Below are 20,418 nucleotides of genomic sequence, written 5' to 3'. Positions count from 1 at the left end.
TCGATTCGGCTCCTGGAAACCTTTATTGACCGGCTCGGATTTAGTTGGAAAGCTGCGTTCAACATGCTCTAATTGACCACAGCAACACCGACGTCACCCACGGGTCGGCATCCAAACACACCAGAACCGACCGGCCGAGAAAATGCTGAGGCGAAATGAAGGAGAGCAGACGGAATAAACAACAAAGCCACTTTTAATGTGCCACGTAAAGGAACTTGTACAGAATCCACATTCAGTTTGCGGCGTTCTCGTCTTGCATCATGTCATGGCGTCAACCTGTAATCCTCCGTTCACACTGACGGGTTTTAAATCGAGTGTGTTTACATAGAACCGATGTTAAAAAAGAGCGTTAGGTTGATAGAACTAACAGCAATTATCATGTCAATCATCTATGCCTGTGACTGCATTACTGCGACAGAATTATTTGAGCAATATGTCGTCCTTTCATACATTTTATATACAGTTTACATCTAAATTCATTGATTTGTTACATTACTGACAATAGTACCATGTTCCTGGTGACCTCAGGGCCAAATATTGTAAGTGTGCCATTTATGGCAATGGAGGAGCTCCAAACTGGGGTCCAAACAAACTAACTTACATAACATCACACACTGTGGCCCCTGTGGAGACATCAAAACCCTGCAGGAGGGCCCGGGAATGCTGATGAACTGAAGTCCTGCAAGATGTGTGGTGCTTGGTTTCATCACCATTCTGAGTGCAAGGAGAACATCTGAGTGACTTTAGGTAAGAGCAACTTGTTTTTCACTTTTAGCCCTACATCTCCCAGGTTTGTGCTGAAATGTTCATTTGTGACTGCAGCACTCGGTCCACTTGAGCTACTCTGCTTCGCACACCTAACTTGAAAAGAGCGTCCTTCAGTGAGCAAAGGTCAGCGCTCCGCCGTGTGCGCAAGGAGAGTGTAAACGGACAAAAATCGGAGCTGGAAAACAGGGTTTCTGGAAATGAAAAGGCAAATGTGTGAGGGAAAACACCACTATGAGGTAAAGCCTGTACCCACAGAGCCAGAGGACATGGCGGTGAGGCATGTAGCTAGCTAGCACTGCCCAGAGAGAGCCACGGTGCGTCTGATCCAACTGTAGAACATGGTCAACGCGACAGAGCGAGCGCACCTAAACTTTCTAGCTTAGATGGAAGATTAGCTTTCAAAGAAAAGTAATCGTCTTTGCGGAGATGAAGTCGGGGTTCTTTCAGCTCAGACTTGTGTCTCACTTCTCGTTCGACGCGCCTTCCTCAAAGTCATCATCTCTCTAATTCTCTCAGCCAGTTCCTCCACCTCCTTCACCTGCTGGTCTCCTCCCACACCCTCCTCTTCCCTCCGCCTCTCCGCGTCTCTCTCGGGGCAGTATTCTCTGTGGGCACAGGCTGCGGGTCAGCAGGATCCTGGAGGATTGTCACTGGCCACCTCTCTCTGGGGGATGACGTCCAAAGGACCCGCTGCCCTCTGCTGTGACCCTTGGGGTGGTAACGGACCCTGGGGCAGGGGTGGTGGGTGAGAATACGCTGGTGGTTTTAGAACAGTCTGAACCAGAGTGTGAGCTGGTAACAGAGGATGTTGCTGAGGAAGAGGAAGGGTATAAGCCTGAGGTGTAGTCTGTGGTTGAACCAGGTACAGCGAGGTGGGCTGTGACAGTGCCTTAGCCGTAGACTGTTGCTGAATCTGGAGCTGCGGGAGCTGCTGGAGCTGCTGGGGCTGCTGCTGAGGATGGTGTTGCTCCTGTGGGGAAGCCGCTTCATTCTTACTGAGACCGCAGGACTGAGCTGCACAGTGGATCTGACGCAGTGTGTCCAGTGCCTCGCTCTTAGCGTGCTTCAGCAGGTCCGCTTGGCCCTGAGAGTCAGGAAAGAGCAGCGACCGTCAGCAAAACACCGACAAATCCATACAAGACTAAAAAAAATAGAATAAAAAAGCAGAGCTGCCTCCTTTCTGCTTTGACTTTAATGAAAGGCTACTTTCCAGGTGCAGTGCCCTTTAATTACCCCAAGGATGTTATATGACTGCTGGGAAACGTTGACAATGGGCCAAGGAAGGGCTGATTACCTTTGGCTGTGTTCTGGGTTCCGAAGGACTTTTGACCTTTGACCTTCCAAAGATCAAAATCAAGCAGTAACCTACTATGTCGCGTAAACCCTGGATTACTGCTGCTATAGACTACATATACTATACCTTGTGCCTTTTTCTAGTCTTCTTGTTGTATTATTATTGTTTTGGTCAGTCTGTGGTGAGCATCAGTCACAAACTGACTTGTCAGGACATGAAATAATTGTACCACACTCAACATAAGTCTTTTCAGTAGCGGCTCACTTTCATTGCTGGCAAGAAAAAAGTGGGAATCTCTAAGTCAACCTAACAGCAGAACATCAGAGCAAGTGCAGTCCAAGTGTTACCCTGGATTATTTCAACAGGAGAAACCAGATTGACATAGTAAAAACCGTCTGTCATCTGCTTCATTTCCATTGCTTTGCTGTCGCTATGGTAGCCAGTGTTCTGTTTCCCAAATGCAGTGAATACCTTCTTCTCCTCTGCTGTTAGATTCAGATTCATCATCATCTTTATTTATAAAGGGCTTTAAAAACAGCCATGGCTGGAGTAAAGCGCTGCACGCAAGTAAGAATAGAAGGTAAAAAAAATAACATAAGAACAAGACAAAAAATGGAATGAATGTGGTTCAGATTCAGGTGACCTTAAAGGTGTTGTGACCAGCATTGCTTTAGAAATAAAAATGTTGCATTTCTGATTATTGTGTGTATATAATCATAATATATGACAGACTGCACAAACAAGCATTTCAGTAAAACTAAAGACGTAGCAGTTGTTTTCCTTGGTGCATTTACCCACAATGATCAAGAGGGGGCGGTATAAAGCAGGTGACAGACTGTCTGCCGGCGCCCCTGAGGTACAGAAATATTCAGCCGTGTGGTGATAATGTTATACTCCACTTCTGCTCTGTATTTAGGAGAACCACTGAGAGAAACCATGCCATATGAAGAGGAAGTGGTCAGAGTGGGCATCCTGCTTTACAGGCCAGCCATGATAATCTGGGCCGTTGCCATGGCTGCCTGCCTGGGTCAGATGTCTCGACCATGTGCAAAACAGAAAAAAAGCTTACCAAACTAGAGGTGATTTCTGTGTATGTGAGGTGCTAACACCAGTAAAACGGACTATGAAGACCACATTCTGGCAACATAAACTACACTTCATGTCAGCACTTGGATAGACAGTGTCGGTTAGCATCCCTGAGACAAGGCCTCCGTGTAAAGTCAAGAGAGTGAAGTGAAAAGAGTAAGTTCTCCCACGTTTCAGCATTGGCTATCTGACCAACTGTATGCAAAAAAGCCCAACAATCCCCTTAAAAGTGATTTTAATATACTGTGAGTAGCTGTCTACCTGAGTGGTTCCAGCACACAGGCCACGAGCATGAATAAGTCATGTTTGGGGGAAAAAAAACGAAGAAATTATGTAAGTTGTGACTCACTAGGCATAAAATAAGCCTGTTCTGTACAGCCAGAGTCAAATCACGACAGTTCTTGTGCTCGTGTACGTTCAACTCTGTGGTCTTCAGGGGCCTCAGAAAAATCCCAAGACTCCGTCCTCACTTCCTTTGACCTAATCTATTCCTTATTTTCAAAGTCCCTCCCGCCAGCATTCATATTATTTCATTACATTTATTACTGCTGCCAACACAAAAGAGGCCGGCGAGAGTAAAAATCCGAGCTCCACCAGTTACATAATAACTCCTCTTAAACAAGTTTACTGGGTGGATGCGGAGGTTCTTCGGCTTCTTAAATTTGCAACAAGATGCTGGACCCCGTCTCTATTTCTGTCTCATTGATTTTTCTTTTTTATTCCTTCTCATGCGGAGTGAAAAACGGAGAGAAGACACGACTCCTTGACACTCTTTCTCACAGCCTGCCAACCACCTAAACTCAGAAAGTGAAATATCTGGACCAGCAAACAAGCAGCAGGTAAATAAGAGGAAGAGTTCAAACGCTCGCACGTTGGGAATGTCCATGGAAGTAAGAAAGCTGAGGATGGTATTGTGAAATTTGTGTTTGAAGAGAACGAGCAGGAGAGCTTGAGGTAGAGATTAGGACTGATGGTCCATCTGTTGAGCTACTTAAACAAAAGCAGTTCCTAATTCTTAACAAAGCAATAAATCTTAAAAAGGATAAATGCAGTTTATCGCGAGCAGCTGCTGCTTCAGAAGAAGCAGTTTTGAATCCCTCTAACTTTAAGTTATTTTTTTTTAATGTAATCTGCTTTAGCATTGTTATGATTATGGTTTATAATCAGTTATTACGACTAAATGTTCAACCTGGGACTGATTTTCAAGGATTCTGAGTGGTGGTATTTTCATCTTTTTTTATGACTTTCCAAAAATGACTAATTCATAATATCTGAGAAATAAACTCTTTCATTTATTGAAAATAACAGGGGAACCACTCTGATCTTAACATTCCTGTCACACAACCTTGGAGGCAGAGAAAGAAATAAAGTGAATCAAAGCGGAACCTTTCTGCTCAGTGCTAAAGGATTCCAGAACCAGGAGGAACATTTCCTGGACCACGCTGTTTATATTTAGCGAAGGTGTGGGTGCAGGTAATGTTTTATCAGTGAATGTGTTCATACATGGGGCGATCTTATCTCCTGGTTTCAGAGTCAATGATGCATTTCGCTAAGCATCATCTTTACTGCAGGTCCTGGAAGCTCAATAAAAGGAATATGAACCTGCAAGAGTTTGAACATTCCTGTCATGCTTTGCCTGAGCTCTATGAGCATATATAAGAGGCAGAATGTGGAATCTACAAGAACTAATCAAGAGATTTAGGGATTAGAGGCAAATACAATTAGACCAGCGAGCTTTCTTAACTCAACAATGTTAATCTCTACAGCAGGCCCAGGGATTCCTGATGGAACGTTAGCGATCTCAGAGGTGAAGTAAAGGTAGACTGAAAGCAACAAGGAGTTCCACTGACCTTGAGGACAGTGATGTTCCAAGCATAGCTCTCCATGGCCTTTTGAAGTTTACGCCCCTTCAGGCCCTCCTTGGCGCCAATCCGGTGCAGGTCCTCGTGGAAGTCCAAACCTGGTTCAGACAGAAGTGTAAATCAGTAAATTTGACTCCACAACATCACTCAGTAAGAACAACAGCCGTGCATGTTCTGCATCGCTAATGTTTCCAATTGAAAATGTGCAACTGAAGATCCTAGTTAATTAGGTTCAGGTTCATTTAGGCTTGGAGGACAGCTGCTAATCCTCTGGGATTTAAGAACCAGCTCCTTCTAATGCTGAATGTCTCAGCGTGTTTTTCAATCTGTTCCTAACAAGTGACCTTACGTTACTTCAGCTTTGATTGCGTGAAAGCATCGCCAAGTTTAGCAGGCTATAATTCACCAGACCCTCTTTTCCCAAGTCAGGGAGATTGTTTCTGCAACAACAGAATCTTTAACCCAATCGAATTTTGCTAGAAGCATCAGAAACCTCTGACCCACTGTCAGAATCCTGCTTGGCAATATTACTGAAATTCCCTTTTGACAAATACTAAAGCTTGTAAAACATCAAATGCACATGTTGCTATATAAAACCACAAAAAGAAATAATAATAATAAGCATTTTAGGCTGCGGCTCTGCTGTACTCACAACATCCGAACGCTCTCAACAGAACCGTCCAATCAAACCTGCGCAAATCTGCCACAAGTTGCATTAAGTGCACTTAAATCACATCAGGCAACACAGACAGAACACACAATCGGTGGCCTTTGATCACATCACATCCGCAAAAACTGAGCAGTTATCTTTTATTTGCATAAAATTAACTACAGACAACCGTTGTAGAATATGTTTCTTATCTATCCGTAGACAGATGACACTCTAATGTCGGACAGTCCTGAGATCTGGCTTTCTTTCTTCTGAGAAATGCTGATTTCACAATTATTAAGCACCCCCACCCCCCACCCCCATGCAGCTGTGACCCCTTACTGTCACATTAAAACAGTGTGAAATGAATAAATAAACACGACGGGCAGAAAAACAGAAAGGCAGAGAGACAGAGAGAGGGAGGGAGAGAGAGCTGTTCTCAGTACAAAGTGATCTAAAGAAGCAGGAAATGAGTAAAAAGGTTCTTCATTCAGTCTGATCAGTGTTTCATTATTCACCTTGAGTTAAAGAGGAAATGGAGTTTTCCATCTTTTGAGGAGCTGAGAAAAGAATAACTACACTAATTCAGAAGAAGAAAAAGGGGTGGAAATGTCCATGTGTCCCGTGGATTTTGGTAGCGGGCAGGAATTCTACCACTGTAATTGAGACGGGTCAGTCTGAGTCTTGGTGAGACGGGAGACATGAATAAATAAACACTGACAGAGAGGCGGCAGATTTAGAATTCTATGAGCAAACACTTGTTTGGGTCTTGCTTCACCAGGTTGGAATCAGAAGTACATTTAAATTTAAATCAGATTTGAATGCTGCAGCAGAAACTGCAGCAGTGGTTACACCCAGAATGGTTTGGTTGGAGGGGACAGACTCCACATGCACACAACACAAATCCGAGCAAGTCCTCTGACCACTAACTTCAAAAGCAAATAACATACGAACGTGGCTAAATACACATTCCTGCCTTGCTGGGGAGGCAGAGGACGAATATGCTGGAATCCAGAAAGATATGCAATATGGATGCACATAAAACTGCACAAACTCTCCACAAAAACACACCCCGTCACAGTGGACACGTCTGGACGTGCAGCACTGTCCATCCAGGCTGTCTATCTGGTGACCTTGCATCCAGAGTGTGTGATGGTTACCATCAATAGTGCCCAGGAGGCATCATCCAGCACCTCTCCATCCTCATAAACTCATCAGCTTCACCATCCAAATTAAACAGATTAGCTGCAGTAAAGACAGAGCATAAAGTGAACGCTGGACAGGAGGAGAGGAGGGGCAGTTCCCAATTATCAGCCACAGCAACCGTAACCTGTCCTGGATCTTCTTTCATCCTTCGCAGTAGCTCAACCAGCCCTGAATTCTATTTACATTTAAAACAAAAGGAAGGCCTGCGGACGGACGTGGCCGTTTTCCTCGTCTGGGATTGGACAGCAGCCTGCACATCAGCGTGATTACAGCCTTGACATTACATTTAGCTGATGAGCAGAGCACACTTTCAGTAGGGCAAACTGTCAGGTCTAATCAAAGGCCATAAATTAAGCTTACGCACACACACACACACACACACACACACACACACAATGCATCATCCCATTTTACCTCACGTCCCATCTGCTAATAGGGCCTTTTTATGGTTCGCAAATTATACCTTTGGCTTTTACATCGATCACAGAAAACTATACTTTCAATTCCAGGCAAGGTTTCTCATTCTTCACATCTAATTCCATTTGTATCCTTCCTTTTGTCACAGTTAATCTTCATATTATGACGTGGCTTATGAGACGCCTTTGATGGGTGAATTCAATGCCTGTCAGTCCACATAAAAAGGTGCATTCATGCTTCCAATGCCATCGGAAACGTGGGTTCTCCGTCCTAACATCCACGATTTTTCATCTTTTTATGGAATTATAAATGTGAGCCGAGACGCAGGACAAAGGAGACAGTGGTGAGAGAAAAGAAGAGACAAGAGGGATCTGTGTAGCCGAGAATAATAATGAGCTAATGCCACTTTGCATATGATCCAAGAAGGGAAACATGTATTTCCAGCTTTGCACTGCTGTGCCATGCATATTGTCTTCTTTAGCTATAAAAGCTCATTTAACCGACCAAATGCCCTGAATTAGCTTAACGGCACCTTCTTTTTTTCAACCAGCGGCTGCAGTGAACGTCAGGAAGCATGAATGACCGCTCACAGGAAGTGTGTGCGTGGATTCTGGATGCAGGCATGTGTGTTGCTGCTGGGGGGCATGGACGAGGGTGATAGGGAAAGTGCTATGTTTGGCATGCAGCTGGGGCCCCTCAGGCTGTCGCTCCACTGCTCTCTCATTGTGCCATTCTTACATAACCCTGAAACATCAGAATTAGAGGTGCAATATTCTCAATTTGTTTGCAGTAATGTGTGGTTTTTTTATTGCTTCAGACATTTGAGAGATGAACTTGATTTACGTCTGCATGCTGGGTGGGGGGCGGCACAAAAAGGGCGCCGGTTTTCTGTTGGTACCCGTGAAACCTGCCAGAAGGGACAAGTTTTCACCTGACGGCAGTAAGCTGATCATCAGGCGCTGGTATTCAGCCACCGGCGCTGCTGCGAGCAGCAGCTGTGTCTGTGTAGGTCTAACTGCTGCTGAGCAGCAGGGGGGTGGGGGGGAAATCTACCAGAAGCAAACGTCTGCGTCTCTGCGGCAACAGGGAGGAAAACTGGGCACATTCCCCAGCAATGTGACCCATTGTCCTGAAGGTCCTGGGTCTCTCCCCTGCTTCTTATCAAGCCACAGGTCAGGATTTTACCTACGCCAGTAGCATTCAGATAGAGGTCCGTGTACGTCTTGAATATAAAGGTTTCACAATTGTTCTGGATGAGTCTTTGCTTGTCGACAGAATTAGAATGGGAGGTCAAATGCTGTAAGATGGAGACGTCTGTGTTCAAAGCGTTCCTCCTCTCTGACAAGCTCCTCAGCAGAGCTGCGCGCTTGAAAGGCGGCAAAAATGAGGAATCGTTAGTGTTGAATGGCAAAGAGGCTGGCGAGGAGAAGTCGCGGGGCCCAAAAATCAGACTTATTGCATCAGTCTCCTTTTCAAAAAACAACACATAAAGTCCCTCCTCCTCCTCTCATTCTGCTCCGTCCAAACCTTTCAATGTCAGTGTTCAGTCCCACTCAACCTCTATCCTTATTCATATAATCTTTTGTTAGAATGACTGGCAGCTTCTTTTTTTTTATCTTGCCCACTGACATGAAGACAATTCAACAGTGACTCACTGATGATGTTGTGTTCCATCGCCAGCAAAGACTGGATGTTGCAAAGATAAGGAGAGCAACGCAACTAGCTGCGTGAGGTGGGACTAAAATAATGATAGCAACACCGTGTTCTTTGGCGCTGACCTCAGCATATCTACTGTTATAAATCATGTTTGTTCATCAGAAGTGAATGCTGTTATTCCATCTAAGGAGGTGTTTCCCACAAACCTGCTCGCTGGGCTTGTGTGAGCTTGGAGTAGATGACATCAGCTGACTCGATCAGTGTTCTGCTGGTTTGGATCATCTAGAAAGTGAAGAATACAGATGTTTAAATGCATCCCACCTGGGTAAAAAAAACAACTAAGAACATTCCAGCAGAGGAGACCTACTGCACTCTGAAACGCTGCCTGGGGTCCGATTTTACAATTTCAAGTGGATTTAATTCCCCAGTAAGGAGGGATCACTGAGCTCTCAGCTGTTACACTATGTGTGCAAGCACAGTAACAATTCAACCTTAACCCAATTAAAACAGCAACCCCGTCATGTAAGTGCCTTTATTAGGTTAATTGGTGCAAGGTCATAATCAAAGGTAGCAGTTTTCGTTCCTAATCAAGCGCGTAAACAACAATAGGTCAGGCGTTTTGTCATGTATTCACTGTAAGTATCAAAGAAAGCTTAATGGACCTGAGGGACAGCTGCAGTGTTTACAGCCTCGTAACTGCCTGACAGCTTTGCAATAAACAGGGAAGCGCACACGATGCTTCTTGGATTGTTTACAGGCACGTTTACATGTTAATCTGTCTTAATTTTACTTGTCTTTTAAGTTCTAGTAAAGAATTTAATTAACAACGATGAAATATATACTGTACTGACACCACAGGAGGAGGCTGGTTAATGAAGTGCTTCTGTTTTTTAAGGTTTATATTAATGCATGGTTTACATCATTGGATGCACCTTATCTTTATTTAATTCACATTTCATACTGAGCTCTTTTTCCACACCCACAAATCTGTAATTTTGCATCCGTGCAACGCAACAACAACAGTTTAAGGCTTAAAACAACCCAGGAGCCACAGGCTGAAGAGGAGCAGCTGGACAGACCCTGCAGCAGTGAGGAGAAAGATAATGAAGTTTCACACCCTCATTAGCAGCAAGAAAGGAAGTGGACTCATCCCCTGTGTGCTTACGTGTGCATTTTCATTTTCTTATGTGAACTGGTGATGTAAACGTCACAGCATCGGTCTGTTTCACAATCTCTCACTCTTTCCAACTTCAAATCATCTTCAAATCTTATGATACTTGTGACAAACATCGTGGGGTAAAGCTGCCGCTACTCAATGGAGATTCTTCTATGCTCATTAACTAGCTGACGCTTTTAGTTTCACTGAGGCTTCCGTTTTTGAACAAAGTCGTAGATTCATGTATAGATTTCTGTAATCTGCTTTACAATTATGTCTAAGTTGCAAATGCAAATTTTGAAGTAATGATTATTTCAGTGAATAGAAAACAGCTATTTTTTTTTTTAAACCTGTAAAACCCAGAAATGGGGATTTTGGGTTCCCACGAGGCATCTGTGGACTGAAGCATGAAACCTGCTCTGACAGCAAAGATCCCTGACTTTTGAGAAGCCACATAAATGCCCGGCTAGATTAGATTTGTCCACGGCATCACTTGTGATGTCACTGCACAGCTGTCAGTGGTGCCGACGTTATGAGCAGTGTCGGCGCTTTCCTCAATCCTCAGCCCATTTTACCGGCTTCCGCCCAGCCACACAGGACGTGAGGAAGGAGGCAGAGCAAGATGGTGGGTGATGAGTGATTACAGACAGTCATCCAATCTCCTTTAGGACCCTGACAATGTCAAGTGGTGAAAAATGCAGTGTTCTTGCAGGAGTGGAGGCAGGATAGAGAAGCACATGTGAAAATCTGCAATAAATAGCTGCAGCTTGACAACTTGACTGAGTATTTTTTTTCTAGCATGTTTAAGAGTCATGTAAATGATTCATGTGTTATGGGAAGAATATTTTTAAAAGCATTGACAAAGTATCTGAGGAAAGGTTGGTTTACCATGTCGTAAGCATTGAGCACTTTCCGCAGCAGTTCAGGGACAGGACCTTGAGCTTCCATGGTGGGGTAAGTCTCGCTCAGGTCCACGGTTACCCTCAGGGACCGCTCACTGTTCATCAGCCAGGTAGAGACGGTCAGGATACACTGCTTCATGTTGGCCGCTGGAGTCAGGCCACACAGCTCCTTGAAGGAAACCACAGCATTCTGGGAAGAGAGATGAAAAATGAATGTTTTCAGACTTCAGAAGACAGCCGCTGCCTTTCTTATGCACGTGCCCCGATCCTCTCTGCGGTCCTTCACTTTTCTGTTTTGTATGAAGTGATCGTGGTCCTGGAGATTATTTTAAATGTGAGTGAGCACATCCGTAACGTGGATCATGATCATCTCCCACCATCAGAAGCAGAACAACACGTCTACTATCCAGCCACGCACATGTTTGATGAAGCTGTTCTAGATCAATGTGTGGTAGCTTTTTTCCAGGGATTTCTTTGCGTATACAAGCAATCAAAGCACTGCACAAGACGGCAAAGTTGATCGAGGTTAGATTAAAAAATGAGGGCTGAGTAAAAAGAAGGATAACAGAGAGGCAGGGAGAATTTGCGTGGGGTTGCTTTCGAGATAAAACACCAGTATTTGTATTTGAGAGTTTGTCCACACACACACAGTGTGGGAACAATCTGGTTCCCTAGACGAGACCTCCAAGGCTGAAGGAAAATACACCCCTCAAGCCCCTACCCCTAAGGAAGGGCTGTCAGTGTGGGGCCCGACCTTCCTGTCGACACAGAGGAGGTTGGCCCGGAGACAACGATGGGGTTTGAATCTGCATTCAGATCCAGGGTCAGTTAGAATCCCACAGCCCAGCTATAGTTGGGCTGGTGCAGGTGGGTTGAATGAGCCTATGAGACCACAGGGATTCTCTCAATGAAGATTCAGCATTCATAAATAGCTTTACAATTCTAATGAATCCGAGGCTTCAAATGTCTATTGTGCCAGACAATCCCACTGTTGTGGACCTGTGCTGGTAAGAATGCCAGAGGAGAATCTTGTGTTTTCAATCATTCCCATCCCCCACTTTACTCCAACATTCCCCAAATGAAAGCACTGTGTCCGGTTACAACACCGCTTTTGTTGCTCATCTCTCGCTTTCTAACTCCTTCTGTTCTCCGGCCCACAGGCCGGAGCCGAGTGTTCCTATGATAGGAAACACATTTGAGCAAATCAAAAGAACCTCTGGTCTCACAGCCTCCCCACAGCTCCATCAGCACTCGAGTCCACAGGCATCAGCATCAGCAGAAGGGATCTTTGACCCCCGCTGAAATAATGTCCTGGTCCACATATAAATCATTGTCCAACTGTTGCCATCTGCCATGTTTGCAGAGCTCAAACGTCTCTTGAACAGTCAAATGCACTCATCGTTCTGCTGTTATTCGCAGTAAACCACCTGGAAGCTTTGCAGTTTGAGGATAAAAAGTCTTAAAAGGGCTTAGTGAGGTGAAATAACACTTATGGCAGCAGCGGCTGAATGGTGTGTTTGTGCTGGAGGCCATGTCTGTCATTTTAGAGAGCATAGAGAGCCTCGCTTTGCTGCCAGTGATTGTTAATGTTTCCCCAGTCGGCCACGGGCCGCGTTCACTTCCAGAAGACCCAGATTTAAATACCCAAGCTGCCCATCTGGGCTCTACAAGGATTTTACATTTAAAAGGCAAAGGGAACACCTCCGCTACTCTTCAAAGCCCGCCTCTCAACTTCATGCCTTTCATTATTTCATCAACTTTTATCCCTTCATTTAAATTTGTGTTCCAGGCCTGTCTGATCTCGCCATCTGGGGATAACGGTGTTGTTTGATCAGGTTGAAAGACCCCGAATCACATTCACCATTGCTTTTCATGTCAGCCTGTGGATCTAATCCATTATGAGGAACAATTCAAAGCTGCAGGAGATCGCGGCATCAGCTGTGACTCACCTGCCATTTCCCCGACGACACGTTTGGTGAAAATATGTCACGTTCGTTTCGTTTCTTACTCACACGAGATAAATAATTGGCAAATACTAACTGCTAATGTGTCATTTAGTCATTTATTATAAGCACTGACTGTCAAAGCCATATTGTACTGTAATTCTGCTCTTGACATTATTTACACTCTATATGAGACTTTACAAATATAAATGATATACTCTAAAAACTAATAATAGTGATGTAAAACAAGTCATTTACATGAGAGGGGAAGTGCTCAAGGGATTAATGGGGGACCCACAAAAGCACTCGGATTAAGAATCGCTTATGTGCCTGGATGAACAATGACTCCAACCTTTCCAGCAAACCAATCCAACCAAATTCTGAGCTAGTTTGGGGATCTGAATTGTGTCCATAATTTGGATCTTTTTGAGCTTTAAGACTGAAAAGTGACAGCACAGCACATCTGACGTTGTGAACCAATGTGACCAGAATAAGATGCAGAGTAAATATTGAATAAGCAGATCTTTACCTGCACATTCTCTCTGAGGTCTGTGGCTTCCCTGAGGGGCTGAGTGGAAGCTCTGAAGAGCTCATCCACTATCTTGATCCCCGTGGACTTGGTGGTGGTGTATTCCCGGGTCTTCCTCCCCTTCCTCACAGACAGACCCCTCTTATGTGCCTTTCCTCCACCACGTCTGTTGGTGATGGCCACGTGAACAAACAAGGTGGTGTTTGGTAGGAACTCTCCAGTCAGAGACTGCAGCGGGACATGTCTATAGCCTGGCTGTAGGCACTCAAACGGTATGGTGTACTGGCCGATGAACTCATCTCCGATGTAATCGTCGTCCAGCACCACAAAGCGCAGCACGGCGAGTTCTGGTAAATTAATCTGAAATTCAAAACTCTCGTCGAAAATAGGGTTGTCGCCATTCTGAGAGACAGTTTTGGTTCTCTGCTCAGCACAGTCAGCTGGGATACCGTGGATCTCCACATAAATGTAGGGCTCCACCACATCACCCTTGGCGGCAGATCCTCGAGGCTTGGGCAGGTTCTGTCCGCTGATGACTTTTATGTGGAGAAGCTGGGCAGACACTCCTGGCAGGGAATCTCGAGCATTGGCACTGAAGTAGGACACCTCCTCTCTCATAATTGCAGGACGTAAAACATAGCCACAGTTTCCATTCTGTCTGAACCAACCTAGGTTGAGGTCCATCATCAGACCTGGCGTCTGGTAGTTCATGGCCACTATTTGGCAGCCACACTTCCAGAAATCCTGGGGGTTCATGTTGCTGGCATCAATCCTCATAGGTGTGGGATACACTCTGGAGAGAAAGCGCTTGTTATAACAAACAAATTCCTCTGGGAACTCATTGGCATATCTGTTTGCATCCACCTCATTGAAGGAGCACATCTCCCAGTATTTTTGCTCCCTCTTTGTGATTTCAAAGTCTCTGAACTGGACTGACTTGCAGAGAGACACAAGCTCAGACAGTTCCCGGCACAATCTAAGTCTCTTGTAGCCGAGTCCATTTAGTTGGTCCTTTTCATCAGATCCTAATCTCCGAGACATTTCCAGACCTTCTTCCTCATCTGTTACATCCCCCTCAGCATCAGTACAGCTGGGTGGTAGTTTTTTACCCTTGAGGAGGATTTTGCCTTTGAGTTTCTCTGGGGAGAGAAGATAGTTTTCCTCCTTGTTTGGAGGATCAACATACAACTTGTCCCCAAAAATCTTCTTCATGTGTTGTGCCATGACCCTCTGCTGGAGGATGCAGCAGTGGGTCACCAAGCAGAGAATCAGGGGGTACTCGGAGCTCTCGAAAGCATACTGGTTTATAATGTCGAGAATTTTGGAGAAAACCAGATGTGAGGCGACAGAACTGCCAACATACACCACAGGCTCATTATCAGGGCCATCCCATACAATAACTTCAATGCTGCGACATCCCATCCTCAGAGCTCTGATGTAGCTGCTGATGTCTGACGAGCCCCAGAAATGATCTTCCAAAAGGGAGGCATTATGGGAGGAGTTGATGTAGTAGTGGGACAGTGGCTGGTGCATGTCCTGGCACACGCGTTTGTGCTGGGGGTCAAAGATGTGGCATTCAGAGGAGAGGAGGTAGTGTGTGAAGCCATCGATGGAGAGATACGACCGCTCCCTGCCTTCGGCTGATGGCTCAAATTTCTGAACAATTTCCCTGCACATGTCCTCTGTCACACCTTCCACACCTTGCTCCACTTCCACAAATAGCATTAGATCTTTACTGTCCAGATACTCCTTGTTACTGGAAAACTGCATTAGCAGAAAGAAAATCTCCGGTCGAGTGCAGAGCTCACAATAGGCCTCCACGAAAATGTCCATGTTAATTGCCTCCCCATATTGGTCTTTAGCTTTCTGAAGTTCTTTAAACTTCAGCTCTATTCTGGACTCTTTCATTCCAGCGTTGAGCCCCTTGATTATCTGGGTGGCCCTGAAGAGGTCTATGTGGCCTGCTTTTTCTGTATCTGCCAGCTCAAAGACTGAGCTAATCCAGGAAGTCCGCAGACTCGGTTGGTTGGGCTCGACCATGTTCACTGTATGCCGGCCATAAGATACCAGATAACGCAGGCCCATCACCCAGGTACTGACAACATCTGCGGTGCTGGCCACTAAATCTAAAGACTCATAGTTATCCCCATATATGATTGAAAAGGCGCATTCATCTGGGAACTGATCTGAGAGTCCATTGCTGCGCAGAACTGGAGTTTTCTTCCCCAAACGAACCTCCTTAATAGCCTTGATCTCCAGCTTGGCTTTCTCCGAATCCTTCTTGGACGGCTCCCATCGGAGCCAGTGCATGTCGGGATCCAGCAAGAAGTATCGGTTGTACATGCGCGAGTTGGAGCGGACCTTTTTCATTTCACAGCCCTCCATCATGAACGCCATGCAAGCAGCTGTGCTGTTGATCTTGCGGTCGCTTGGCATCGTGCTGAAGGACACTGTTTTCTTTCTCGCCTGCCTCTGTTTGGAGCCATCCTGCAAATGACAAGAAGAAAGGTCAGTTAATCCGCACTAATGTTGCTGGAATGGGTTTAAAATGCTCATTGCCACCCTTTAATTTGTCCCCATTATTGCAACAACACGCAGAGGAATATTGTGATAGAAATTTAGAGGACTGGAAAACAACGTGGTTTGTTGTTTGACATCTTTTTGTATTAATAACAGAGCATTTTCAATTGTATTTCATTTAAAAGACTAAAACATAATCCACTCCACTGTTAAATGATTATTTTTCCTCCTTGTGTCTGTATTTAAAAAACTGAAAGAACACCTGAATGGGACGTTTAAAGATAGATACAATAGAAGAACAATGTCACGACTTACAAATGTTTAATTCTTCAGACAATAACAAAAACTAGAGAGTCGTGCAACTCTGCCAAACAGAACGTGTTCCGGTTGAGAAAAATAAGAAGACTGCTTGTTGCTTGTTTATAAATGTTGAAGATATTTTCCCTACATGAAATAGCTGTGATTGCCAGGACCTGCAGGCACATGGAAGTGCATCTGCACTCAGCAGGAGGATAATGCCAATCCAGAAATTTCACCTTGAAGCCAAACTACATTGTCAAGTGCTTCACAAACGAGACAGACACACCACAGGCTTCCCGCAAAGTCTCCAACCAACCCTATTCCAGGGCTGCTACTGGAATAGAAGTCTGAAAGCTATGATTAAGAAATCACATTAGAACTAAAATGTCACGTCCTTTAATCTAACTACCCAGCTCATTTTGCACCATGACAGAAAACCATCGCTAAGAATACCGTCTATTGGAAAGATTAGTCCAAAAATACCATTGCCTCCTTCTCATTTTTGTTATTGTCAGTCAATCAACTCCACACTGAAAGAGGATCTAATGATATGAGAGATGTGTTACGGGCTGATTGCTTCCAGGCATCCCTCATGGAGAGGGGGCAGAGAGGGTCACAGTGTGCGGGGGCTAACGTTCCCTCCAATTAAAATGTCAGGTCACGTAGCCGAAGAGGGATTTGGTCACAAGCAAATAAAGATAAAACTGTCCTCAATGAAAGCCTGATTAAAATTTAAGCAAAAATAAGGTCCATTAATATTAGTGTTGCTGTTTTCCCGTAGAACAGCCCCTTTTTTCCTGGTTCCACCAGGATTACTGTTCCCAGTGTGTGCATACATGTTCTGTCTGGGGCTTTTTTTGGGTTGAACTCTTGTTGCAGGGGCAGTGATGTGGGGACTATTTTAGTTACCCTCTGTACCGCTGTTATTACCGTCCCTGCAGCGAGGGATGGGTGTGTGTGTGTGTGTGTGTGTGTGTGGTGTGTGTGTGTGTGTGTGTGTGTGTGTGTGTGTCCAAAATTGCTGCCTCTGCTCACCATTGTCTCAGGACATGCGTTGTAATACATGACATGAATTTGCAAGCGCGATGGGAGAATACAATGACAAGGACAACATGCGAGACATTCCCATTTTTAAATTCTATGTTTTTGTTTTGGATCTAAATATATGTCCAATTAATCTGAAGTGATTTGTTTTTATCCTGGGATAGATCTTTCACTCAGTTTTCTGCAACCTTGCTGAACGAACTATCTGACAGAATGCAGAGCACAGTGATACTTGTAGCATAATGACTGAGTTCTAATGGTTGGTCTTGACTGTAGACAAGGATGGTAGAGCTTTACCCATGAGGTCAAATCCCGAGGTTAGAGAAGAAGCATGTCAGTTTAAATACACATCAGAACAGGTAAGTTACACAAATGACAGTAACTGATAAATAATGCTCATGAACTAAAGAGGTCTGGCATTTCACAGCTGAGTAAATTCCAATCTATTTAAATGAAATGGGGAGGGAAGGAGGTGTGTGTGTGTGTTGTGTGTGTGTGTGTGTGGCAGGGGTTCATCATCACAGCACTCTCCTTCTTTCCCCTTCCCATTCTGAGGCTGCCCACCGCCCACTAAGGTGCTGCTGCTGCGCCTTTTTGTTCCTACATTCAAGACAGTTAAACAAACTGTCTCCCAGAGCTGAAGATGGACATCATTCCCCCGTGAAAACCAAACAACAATGATAAACTGGATTTAATAGGACTTAATAAAACTTTCTTGCATCGAACGATCATGTTCTTCTTCTTACCTTTGATCAAATATTCAAGCAGAATTTTAGAAATCAGGGAGCCATGTGAAGGGAGGAGGGAGCAGCGTTGGAGGGCAGCAGCTTTTACGCTGATCAATACGAGCCTGTTAAACCTGTGTTGCGCACCACTGTTTGTTCAGTCAACTGGGGGGCATAATGGGATATAATTGGAACTGCACTGGAGGCAATAAATATTAATTATTTAAATCCCAAAGAAGGCCAGCAGCATGATGCTCATTCTTTCTTTAAATGAACTCCATATAGAGAGTTCTGAAGGTGAAAAGGCCTTTTGGCTCCAGATTTTTTTTAAGCTTAATGTCTTTAAAATAGGTGGCTACTTTCATTTTCAATGCTCCACACTCTGCAGTAACACTTCACAGAAAATAATACACAAAGAGGCAAAAGACCGAGGAGGAGCGTTCATTAACCACACGAAGCTGCGTCTGCACGTGTCCCCGTACATTTTTCATCGAGGTGGTACTCTACACTTGAATAGAGAGTGCAGTTATGATTCATTGCGTGCTCACCTATTAAAAGGAAATCCCCCGGAGAACCAGCCAAAAAGCACAACACAGTTTCACTAATTAGTGGCCCACAGAGGCCCAGAGTGGAGCTCAATGCCATTAAACTGTGGAACCAAAGAAAAAAGTGAGTGCCCTGAAGTTCAGACAGTACGGACCTATTCACGGGGCCACGTTAAGAGTGCTGTAGCTACACTTTTGATCATACATATAGATAAATATATATATATTTTTAGCCTTTCTCATATTTAAATGCATGTTTGCATACCAATGCCATATTCCACTGTGGCTCTCAGTCTCCCAACTGCTTCCTTATGCTGCTCATCTCCCCACGTCACCAATGGGGCCAATTATTTTCTGCAGTACTAATTTCAGCTCAGTTCAGGTGAGCTGGTGTGGGGCTCCTGTGTACACTGGCATAAGTGTGGTGCTACGTATGATGAAGACAGACAGAAAACAGAGGAAAGGATCCAACGCTTTAAAGGACGTCGTATTCCAAAAGGCCTCACAGTCAGTTCATGCTGTGGCGGATGTCTTCCAGAGGCAACGCGCTTGTTGTCATCGTCAATTCCCGCTCACCCTGATTGAATGTGACTGTTGAGAAGCAGGAAGCTGAAACAGGGTAGCCAAAAACATACTGGCTCATATATTTACCGTAGTCATACAACTTACACCTTCATCAAAGCAAACACCAAGATGCTAATCACGGCGCACAGTTGTCCACGCACATCCCGAGTTTGTGTCAACGACAGTTGTTTTGGCTGTCACGAGTTTTACTTTAATATCTGCTACTGCGCCCTTGAGTTGTTCTCCATCCGTTTTTGTTGCCAGGAACTTAAGGGCTACAGCTCTGCCATGTTTCATGTTTTTTGCCATCTTGGAGTGCTATTTGGATGGGATTGCCTTGAAATAGTTGCTTACGGCTCATAAATCTCTGATAACAGTTTTGCTTTATCAAGCCAAACCAGATAAAACTGACACGTCAGTGAGGGAGAGGAGACAAATCATCTGCATCATTTCCAGAGTGAGCGTAGGCTACATAACACTTTAAATTTAATTACAATAGTAATAATTGAAATTGAGTTTGTGTGGTGTTTGTGAGACAATTCTTGTTCATTTTAAATAGTGTGCCAAGCCTTCCACAGTTAGCGCTCCTGGAGACATTCATTCACTCAGATAACTCCATTTTAATATGTCCTATGAGCTGCGTCGCTTTAATTAAACAGTGCTGTTTGCTTTCGAGGCATTCCTCTCCTTATATTCATTAGCGTGTTCTCATTTCCCCAAATGCTCTTCAGCCAGAGACAACACATGCTGACTATATCTGTGAGAGAAACAAAAGAGGATACAGAGGAACCCTCCAATGATGATCAATAACAGTTGATATATGGGTGTCCTCTTTTCTCACTGTCAACATTGTTTGCTCTCTCTCTTAATGCAGCAAGCATAAAGACATGAGCTTGATACTGGGAAATCCATTAAGGTCAAAGAGGTGGCATTAAAGGTTTCTAGCCTGTGTGAAATGATCCATTTCTTCCTCAATAACATCTGGCAGAGGCAGTTTTTGAGCCTGTGCTTAATAAAAACACGTGCTTGGGCCTCGGGCACAATAAAAGGCAAAGCCAGAGGAAGTCTTTAGGATAGGGACACATGTGAGAGAGGTGTATACAGAAGAAAATAAACCATCACAGGATAACCAAAGACCACCACAGTTCCTGTCATCTCTCAGAATACACACCACAGCAATTTCCCTGCAGACTCTTGATGTGGCCGCACAAGAATAACCTTGACTGCTGTCTGCATTGCAGCGAACAGCAAG

The 20,418-nt window shown here is 44.6% G+C and overlaps 1 protein-coding gene across 3 annotated transcripts in view; it reads right to left on the bottom strand.

Moving 5' to 3' along the window:
- Nucleotides 1-175: 175 nt before the first annotated feature.
- plcl5 (phospholipase C like 5) overlaps nucleotides 176-20,418 on the bottom strand; it is a 37,836-nt gene continuing 17,593 nt past the window's right edge. For all 3 annotated transcript variants that reach the window (XM_057014269.1, XM_057014270.1, XM_057014271.1), the window contains 5 exons: nucleotides 13,469-15,955; nucleotides 10,983-11,186; nucleotides 9,145-9,220; nucleotides 4,999-5,108; nucleotides 176-1,852 (listed from right to left, as the gene is read on the bottom strand). In XM_057014269.1, the coding sequence (XP_056870249.1) occupies nucleotides 1,394-1,852; nucleotides 4,999-5,108; nucleotides 9,145-9,220; nucleotides 10,983-11,186; nucleotides 13,469-15,955 (3,336 nt within the window). In that variant the 3' untranslated portion in view covers nucleotides 176-1,393. The remainder of the gene's footprint in view (nucleotides 1,853-4,998; nucleotides 5,109-9,144; nucleotides 9,221-10,982; nucleotides 11,187-13,468; nucleotides 15,956-20,418) is intronic.

The sequence above is a fragment of the Takifugu flavidus genome, chromosome 18, assembly GCF_003711565.1.
Source record: "Takifugu flavidus isolate HTHZ2018 chromosome 18, ASM371156v2, whole genome shotgun sequence".
In the NCBI taxonomy this organism is placed as follows: Eukaryota; Metazoa; Chordata; class Actinopteri; order Tetraodontiformes; family Tetraodontidae; genus Takifugu; species Takifugu flavidus.
The sequence above is the reverse complement of the archived record's forward strand: the minus strand, read 5'-3'. Positions and strand labels throughout refer to the sequence as shown.